At 44.4% G+C, this 9,651-nt stretch overlaps 1 protein-coding gene across 1 annotated transcript; it reads left to right on the top strand.

Moving 5' to 3' along the window:
* The first annotated feature begins 966 nt into the window (after nt 1–966).
* On the top strand, nt 967–4,996 carry LOC127001818 (uncharacterized). The gene is made up of 6 exons (XM_050867022.1): nt 967–1,351; nt 2,228–2,316; nt 2,875–2,923; nt 3,308–3,390; nt 3,851–4,030; nt 4,687–4,996. Exons 1-6 carry the CDS (start codon nt 1,300–1,302, stop codon nt 4,714–4,716), a joined length of 483 nt encoding a protein of 160 aa, XP_050722979.1. The 5' UTR covers nt 967–1,299; the 3' UTR covers nt 4,717–4,996.
* The last annotated feature ends 4,655 nt before the right edge of the window (nt 4,997–9,651 follow it).

Below are 9,651 nucleotides of genomic sequence, written 5' to 3'. Positions count from 1 at the left end.
CCTCCATCTTCCAACACGGTGAAGGGAACATTTCCTGAAAAAATAGCAATGCAAAAACTTGATTAATGGCCACAACTTGACTTACGCTTGAGGCGCGGACACGTAAGGACCGAACGACCTAACGCTACTCTCCCTGAGAACAAAAAGTTTACGTAAAGTCGATGAAGCAACGACGCACGTCCATCCACCGCCTCCACCTGCGTGACCGCTGGAGGAAACGCACCCTTGGCCAATAACAAACATCCCCACGGAAGACTAAACATGCTTCGCCGAGGAAAATCAACAAGTTACTCATTATGTCCTTCCTTCCTTCCGTATTTCCTCTTTTATACAACTTCAGCACGTGCTCAACCTTCATATGTCCTTCCATCCATCTGTATTTCCTTCTTTTTACGACTTCAGCACTTCCTCAACGTATTATTCATATCCTTCCTTCCACCTGCATTTTATTCTTCTTACGACGTCAGCACCTTGAGGAGGGGAGGATCAGGACACCTTGAAACTCAGGCCGTGTTCTATACGTATATACGCTTCGAGTTTTTATTTCTATACAACACTTCCCAAGGCCACAGAGAAGATAAGTCGAGTTTTCGTTGGTGTTTTCCTCGTTTATGATGCAAGGATATTGTAAAACTATTAGTAAGGTTACATAAGGGCGCCCAAGAGCATACTAGCAGCTTCTATGAGAGCTATAAATCATAGACGTCATGAGGGGCTGATAGGTTTGAGGATGTGGGCATAAATTTAACCAGTGTCTCTCGGATTCTCCCTCTACCTCCTCTCCCTCTGAAGTTGCGTGTTGCCTCCTGTGCCTTTATATAATCTAGTTCTGCCCTTGAAGTGCTCCCTGTGCCGTATATGGAACTCAGGCACACAAAATTGTACTGGAATGGAATGATCACTCTTACTTTAGGAACTTGCGTATAACACCCAAGTCCGTGTCCAGTTCTATCCTTGTTGGTACTACTCCTGTGCCTTTCTCTAATCTATAGGTCTGGTTACGAAAGCATATGGAACTTAAACACGAGAATTGTTCTGAAAAGAAATGATGACGTATCTTAGGGACTTGCATATACCAACAGCAAGGTCTGTGTTCTATTTCCCCACCGTTTCCACTTTCTCCTCCTCACCCTTACGGCATGAGACTTCCGCACCGCCGACCCAAAACCTTTCTTGGGGTCCGGAAACTGCGCGGTCGGTTGCTTGGGTTGTATTTTTTAGGTATAAATACATAGCCAGCAGAGGCCAAGGCACAATACGCCCTGACGTGACCAAGTACTCACCTCCTCTTCGGGTTTGATGGTTTCTAGCTACTCCGTCAGTGTGGACCAGCGCGCCCTGCAAACCAACGGTACGTGCTTGAGCGGCCCTTCGTCAAGTGGCCGGCTGGTTTCCGACTGTTTGATGGCTACTGCTACTACTACTACTACTACTACTACTACTACTACTACTACTACTACTACTACTACTACTACTACTACTCTTCCTCCTCCTCCTCCACCTCCTCCTCCTCCTCCTCCTACTACTACTACTACTACTTATTTCATAGGGCTTTAAATACTAATGAACGAGTCACGGATATCTTTCCCTCAGCTGCTTCCCTTGCTATGCAAAAATCATAATAATTGCGTGGTCAGATAATAAGAAACTGTGTGTACCTCCTTACGAATAATTCAAAGGGCATCGTGTTTAAACGTCACCATTGGGAGAGGCATTCCTGTTATGGGCCACAAGTGATAATGCAGATTCAATACACACACTTCAGATTCGGGGCAGCACCAATTAGGAGCTTCTTACATCATGCTAACTAATATCTCACTCATGATCCACAGTTAAGCAGCTGAGTGCATTAAGTCAGCTTGGGTCTTATGTCATGTTAGTAACGTTCGTCTGGATATCCAGTGACAACTTTTTCGTAACGTTAGTCCCTGTTTTTACGCTTTGTACCTATACGGAATGCCACAAGCTTGTTGAAAATGGGAGGTTGATTGATGAATGAATCAAACAGTCCATAATGCCATCAAGACCCAATATAATCAGACAATCATTTAATAATCAGTATATCAGCGACAGATGCCATCAGTATGTCACCCAGGCACCGCAATACGATTCATGCAGCCAATCAATCACTTGTACACTTTGTCATTTGCAGGATCAATCAAAGTCAGTCAGTCCATCAGTCCATCGCCGTGTACTAACCCCCCTTCCCCCCTTCGCCCCCCAACAGCCATGGCCGCCAACAAGTACACCCTCGCCAACTGCTGCCTGTGCATCTCCCTCAGGACCGGCTCCCTCATCATCGGCATCATCAGCCTGGTGAGTGAACACACACACACACACACACACACACACACACACACACACACACGAAGCGCGCGCGTCGTATGAGTGTCAGGGGCCTCGTTTCTTCCTGTGTGATTATTTATTTTTTTGTTTGTAAGTTTGTTTTACACTTTTACAAAAATTCAAATTACACACACATACACACACACACACACACACACACACACACACACACACACACACACACACACACACATACATACATACACATACATTATTATTTTTTTTACGTGCCATCCTATAGCGCAGGTAGGCTTTCTTGAGGGGCCTGGATGGTAGTCGGCCCCAGCCCGTCATGGCGCAGGCAAGTGTTTTATAGTGGCGCCATCGAATTGTGTGTGTGTGTGTGTGTATATATATATATATATATATATATATATATATATATATATATATATATATATATATATATATATATATATATATATATATATATATATATATTATCGGTTCCCTATTCTTTTCATTCTTTTTTTTTATAGTTCCTGCTGGTTTGTGAGTAACATTTAATTATTTATTTTTTCCCTCCAGGTGTTCAGTCTGGTGGGCGCCGGGTTCAGCATCTTTGTGGGCGTCACAGGTGAGTGGCAGACACACCAATTTACATAACTTGTCGCACTAACGGGGAGACGTATGTACCATAAGACCGTTAACATTAACATTATCTTTTTCGCTGCTGCACGAGACCCGTCAGTCACTGGGCAACAGATGGAGAAGGAAAGAACACCACACAATCTTTTGCAATGATCTTTTTATTCTTTCCTTTGTTACCTTGCGGAATGTTTCTTGGGGCATTTTAAGGTAGAGGAAATATTCAAAACCGATCCCTATACAATAAAGTGTTCTATTTGCAAACAATGTGATCAACTTGGTTCACTACTTTTACTCATTCTCCCGTATCGCTTAGGAACTGACTTATTTGTAGACCTATGTGCTTCCACTAACCTGTGCCTTGGGGTGACAGGTGGCGCCGAGGGCTGGGTGGACCTGGCCATCGACCTTGTCCACTTCGCGCTGGCCGTCATCCTCATCCACGGCATCCGCACGGTGAGTCCCTCTTCCTAACAACAGTGTCAAAATTGTCTCAAGGCTACCCAGTTTTACTTTAGCTTTAAAATCCTTACTTCTCTAATGCTTCTTCATCTCCTTCCTCTTCTCTTTCTTCATTGTCTATCCACTTTCATGTTTTATTTTATTATTTACTCCCATATTTCGTCATCTCTCAATATTTTTTCTGACTCATCTCAAATCCTGGCTTCTCTACTGCTTCTTCTTTCTTTCTATATCTCTTTTTCATCTCCATCGTCTTTTCATTCTTCATTGTCTATCCCCTTTTACGTTTTTTATTAGCTTTCATATTTTTCTCTTCTCTCAATATGTTTTCTTTCCTATTCTCGAATCCTGACGTCTCTATACTGCTTATTCTCTGTTCTTATTTCTATTCTTTCTTCTTCATCTTCATCCTCTCTTCTTTCCTCATCTTTTCTTCTTGTCCGTATCACTGCAGGAGCGCGAGGGCCTCCTGAAGGTGTGGATCATCGGCACGGGCTTCCTGGTGGGCCTCAGCATCATCCTGGGCATCATCATCATCCTCCTCACTAACTCCATCGTCGCCGCCATCCTCCTACTCGTCGTGTCGGCCATCCAAATCTACTTCATCCTGGTGGTCCGCTCTTACTCCCTCACCGTGAGTCCCCGGCGTCGTGTGTGTGTGTGTGTGTGTGTGTGTGTGTGTGTGTCCTCTTTTTTCTCTTCATCACAAGGGAGGAGAAAGAGAGAGTTGGGCAGGTGGTAGGGACCCAATAGGTAAGAACAAGAAAGGAAGGGTAGCAACACAGCCCTTCCAGCCTTGAGAGACGGCACCCCACGCCTCGATCTAGTACGTAACCGTCGCGCTCTAAGGCCGATGATGATATAAACGCTTTCTCCCTGAGCCCAAACTTGCCCTCCACTTCACTTCTCTTCAGAGGCTGCAGGTTTCACTTCACAGCATCATTGACTGCTTTAATTTTTTTTTCATTTTCTACAAGTGATTCACCTCTGTAGTTGTATCTTGGCTCACGACTGCTTTCATGTTACTTATATTCATGGTAATTCACTACGTTGCAGATCATATCTCATACTTCCCTTTCCTACTTAAATTTTCTTGCCATGCCCCGGTTTGGATTCCAAAGTAATATAATGCCAATATTTCTCATACAAATATTTAAGTTTGGGACATTTTGACTCAACATTTATCTTACTTTCTCAAATTTCTAATATTTTCTTATGGTTTTCACTTCCATGTCTTATCCTTCCCAGTCACCTATGCCCAACGGTAATATACCGGCTTTGACCCCACAGCTGTCTGCAGGTCCTCCCGTGGTGGCTTAGGGGCCGAGGCGAGGAGGACAGCAGCCCCAGCACGGCGGTGACCCTGGAACGCTACTCGCGCCCGCCAGTCATCCCGAACGTCGGCGACATACGCTAGTTGCCGCTTCGAAGTCGCAAGTTTTCTTCATCAACCGGGAAGCGTGGGGTTACTATTTATAATCATGATTCACTATGCCTATATTAGTTTACAGTAACTTATAGCCTGTATCGTGATGCAGAGGTAGTATAGTAATAAGCTGCATAATAAAAGTCAATACATTCATTTGTGTTTCCTTCCTTGCGTAAATTACGGTTTACCTTGCGTGGCTTAATTAACTCCTCGTTGACGGACCGACTTGGTCAGCCCGGCTGACGTCAGCCGATAACTCGGTCTGTCGGCACCCTGCTGCTGGCCGCCACATATTGGCAAAGGCCCGAGCTCCCCCCTTACAGGAGGAAGCAATCCTTAAACAACAACAACAACAACAGAGAAGATGGCGCCACTATAAACACCTGCCTGCGCCATGACGGGCTGGGTCCGACTACCATCCAGGCCCCTCAAGCAAGCCTACCGGCGCAATAGGCGTAGACTTAAAAAAAAAAAAAAAAAAAAAAAAAAGTCACCCATAAGGGAAGTGCACGCTCTAAACAAACTCAGTCATGCGCTGTGGGAGGTGGCACTCTCACATAATGTAATTCAAAATATAAATAATAAAATACTATAAAATTGATTTTTTTCTCGAAACTGAGCAAAATTTAAAGTAAGCTGGAAAATGGTACACATAAATCAACAACATTTTCCAGCTTACTTTAAATTTTGTTCAATTTCGAGATAGAAAATTCTTTTTTTATGGTATATTGTTGTTTATAATTATTTTGAATTACATATGTGGGAGTGACAAACTCTTTTAAGTGCTTAGAGCCTATAAAGGACTTAATCCTGCCCTGTTACTACTACTACTACTACTACTACTACTACTACTACTACTACTACTACTACTACTACTACTACTCTCTCTCTCTCTCTCTCTCTCTCTCTCTCTCTCTCTCTCTCTCTCTCTCTCTCTCTCTCTCTCTCTCTCTCTCTCTCTCTCATCCCCCCCCCCCCCCCTCCTACACACACACACCTTTAACTTTACCCTTCCAGCACAACCATTCACCGTCAACACGCAGTATATCACTACCGCACAAAGAAAGATTAATGTCATTTTTTTCTCTCTTATTTAAATATAACAAAAGTACATAGACAGGCAAGGCGAGCAATAAACATTACAAACAAACAAACATGCGAATCGATAAAATCTCGCTCACCTGTCAAAAAATAGCGATAGAATGAATTCCAAAACAGAGGCAAAGAAAAAGACGAAAGGTCAAGTGCTTATTAGTTGCCTTGACGGGCGGATGGGGTAATTTTTTTCTTTCTATCTAATTACCATTACTGGACTGTAGCAGAGTGTGACGTCGTGGAGCGGCATCTGGGGGGGAGGGAGGGGGATTTGCACCCTACCCTCAGGCCACTCAAACCCCAACACATAATAATATAAACGATGCCCCTTTAGTGTGCAGCGGAGATTACGTTCGCCAATTTCTACGTACCAATAAAATCAATGCCCGGTGAGTTGGCGTGCAGCTTACTCAACTGTTCATCCTCTTTTCCGGGCAAGTCGATAAATGGGTACATAGAGAAACCTAAGGGAGGAAAACTGTGGTAGCTTGGATGTTGCACTGGCCCTGTCCACTGTCCCGGGGTGATTGGTTCTTCCTACCACAGGCTCAAGGGGCAATGCGACGGATATGAGCACCGAGGCCTCGCGAAGCTGTAGCGTATGCACCCAATTTTACCTTACCTTTAGTGTAATCACTGCCTACGTCACGTGGGGAAAAAAGCTTCGGAAAGCTCAGCTGAGGTAACAGTTATGTTTGGTAAACCCTGATAATAAAACATACGTCATACAACATTTAATTTTCATTCATGAACTCTAGTCTCTGTAACTATCGCCGCTGATGTGCTGAGGATGTGGCGCTCTGCTGGCGCGACTTCTATCAAGAAGCAGGTAAAATGACAAAAGTATATAAAATAGTTCAACAACATTTTAATGTCTGCACTTGCTTTGACTTAGAAAAACAGTATAGATTGGCGGAAGAAAGTTGGACCCAGAGCAAGTAATTTTTTTTTCTCTCTTTTACGTCTTCGCCTGTAGCGCCGGTAAGCTTTCTTCACGGGCCCTGTGGTCGGCCCAAGCCTGTCATGACGGAGGCAATTTTTATAGTGGCGCCAGCCACATATTTGCTAAACAGGCGTGGTCACTTTTCCCTCATCATAATGCTTCCTGTAATGCTGCTTGACAGTGTTGTAATCTTTTTTAGTCATAATTCACACGAATGGATAAATCTATTAGCTTAGCGGTCCCAATGGTTGCTTCAAAACAAAGCCTCCCACAACCAAGTCGTCTGGATTTCAGCAACACATTGACATAGAAAAACGTCAACAAGTATCAACAGAGGTCCCCAGTGCAAACTAATTAATAAAGGAATGCATACGCTAACATACACAATGCAAGGAGTATGAAAAAAATAATGGCAACACTGATGTTCTGTGACGCGCCAGGTTGTGTATACTATATATAAGGTGTTGACCGTCGGTATTCAGCTTTTTATACAGTTCACTTAATTACCATTATTAAACACATATGAACCCTGTTTTCTGAGGCAGTGCTGGAGGGAGGTCAGGCCTAACGGAGCACGCAGGCCTTCAGCTACGGAAATTAAAATGTCAAGCAGGCGGAGGCGCTCATGTCGGCGGCGAGTGTCAGAAAGACCGCGCCTGTAGCGGCCACGCGGGTGCCGGCGGGGACCGGTCGAGCGAGGCTCACGATAATATGATTTGGAGTCTTCTAGTAACATTTAAGCACGCTAAACTTAAAAGGCAGCATGAACTACAGAGGTATTTGCCGTTACAAAACTTTCTCCGTTGGAATTAACAAGAGAATACAGCAATGACGATGTAGACTTAATTATTCATGAAACTAATCAAAAGAAAGATTCTCCTGAACGTTAGAATAGAAAGAAAACAACTAACATGAAGGAATAGAATTGTCGCTATAGTACTATAAATAGTAGCTCCAGGCACACCAATACACTAGTTTGCGATCACAGTCACTGTGCACAGAGGGCAGCGTGTTGGCGTGCAGTGCCTGCGTACCGGCGTGGCACCGCGCCGTCCACGCGGTGCCCGCGACTGTTCCATTCAGTGGGTGACTGACTGTTCCATTCAATGGGTGACTGACTGTTCAGTTCAATGGGTGACTGACTGTTCCATACAATGGGTGACTGACTGTTCCATTCAATGGGTGACTGACTGTTCCATTCAATGGGTGACTGACTGTTCCATTCAATGGGTGACTGACTGTCTGTTCCATTTAATGGGTGACTGACTGTTTCATTCAATGGGTGACTGACTCTGTTCCGTTCAATGGGCGACTGATTCTGTTCCATTCAATGGGTGACTGACTGACTGTTCCATTCAATGGGTGACTGACTGACTGTTCCATTCAATGGGTGACTGACTGACTGTTCCATTCAATGGGTGACTGACTGACTGTTCCATTCAATGGGTGACTGACTGACTGTTCCATTCAATGGGTGACTGACTGACTGTTCCATTCAATGGGTGACTGACTCTATTCCATTCAATGGGTGACTGACTGTTCCATTCAATGGGCGACTGACTCTGTTCCATTCAATGGGTGACTGACTGTCTGTTCCATTCAATGGGTGACTGACTCTGTTCCATTCAATGGGTGACTGACTGTCTGTTCCATTCAATGGGTGACTGACTCTGTTCCATTCAATGGGTGACTGACTGTCTGTTCCATTCAAAGGGTGACTGACTCTGTTCCATTCAATGGGTGACTGACTGTCTGTTCCATTCAATGGATGACTGACTCTTCCATTCAATGGGTGACTGACTGTCTGTTCCATTCAATGGGTGACTGACTGTCTGTTCCATTCAATGGCCTTTATATATTTATTCGTTTTTTTTTTTTTTTTTTTTTTGTCGTATGTGTACATCGTACAGCTCGCCGGAAACATTTCAGGTGACGTTGGCCCTTCTGGAGTGATCTTGCTATCGCTCTCCAACTGATTTTCCTTTCAGGAAAAAGAAAAAAAAAAGAACCCCAGACTTCATTTATGCCTCGTCGAAATCCTTTTGCTTCCAGTTTTCGACAAGATTACTAAATCGAAGTAAAACTGGCAAGTACTGTTTTCCCTTACTCCTGAGGCGACAGCAAGGCCACGTGTTAAGAAACGCGGCACACACCGCACACGCGGCGGCAGCGAGACGGAGAGGCGCCGGCTACCTCTTTTTTAGAGTCTCCTCCAGGAGAGGCTTCAATTCACACTACACCAGCACGTTTACGGCGCGTGACCGTACCTGAACGGGGCCGTAACTGACCGGCACCAGCATGTGTATTCACACTACACCAGCACGTAAACGGCCCGGACCTGCACGGGACCGTCATGGACCGGCAACACCGTGCTGCTCACACCGTCTCTTTCCCAGCAGCAATAATAGTATTCTCAGTAGCAATAATAGTATTGCCTCCCTAAATGATGTGTTTCTTTTAGTGATGGTGTCCTCATGTAGATTTAGCACCGCATGAAAGTGATGTCTGGACAGCCTGAGATGCTGATGGAACTTTTGTTCGTCGTCCATCAGTTCTTTGTATAGTGTTGCATATATTATCCTTCTGTTTTCCTTTTCTTTAATGATTTATGTACCCAAAGTCTTTTGTTTTTCTTTTGGAGATTTTCATTTTCCTCTTCTTCCATAAGAAGTGCTATCACTGCCAAGTCATTGTCACTAATATTCTCGAACATGGTGAGCATAGCTGAGATGTGTCGAGGATAAAGGACAGGATCGTACTGCTGAGAAAGAGGCCGTGCCGCCCAGAT

This window comes from Eriocheir sinensis, chromosome 21 (assembly GCF_024679095.1).
Source record: "Eriocheir sinensis breed Jianghai 21 chromosome 21, ASM2467909v1, whole genome shotgun sequence".
In the NCBI taxonomy this organism is placed as follows: domain Eukaryota; kingdom Metazoa; phylum Arthropoda; class Malacostraca; order Decapoda; family Varunidae; genus Eriocheir; species Eriocheir sinensis.
This window is presented reverse-complemented; position numbering and strand designations above follow the sequence as displayed.

Bases quoted from the DNA above. Each gene is read 5' to 3' on its own strand.
- LOC127001818 (XM_050867022.1), top strand. From the start codon at position 1,300: ATGGTTTCTAGCTACTCCGTCAGTGTGGACCAGCGCGCCCTGCAAACC. The intron at 2,924-3,307 runs GTGAGTGGCAGA...TTGGGGTGACAG, and splicing joins CATCTTTGTGGGCGTCACAG to GTGGCGCCGAGGGCTGGGTG. The intron at 3,391-3,850 runs GTGAGTCCCTCT...GTATCACTGCAG, and splicing joins TCATCCACGGCATCCGCACG to GAGCGCGAGGGCCTCCTGAA.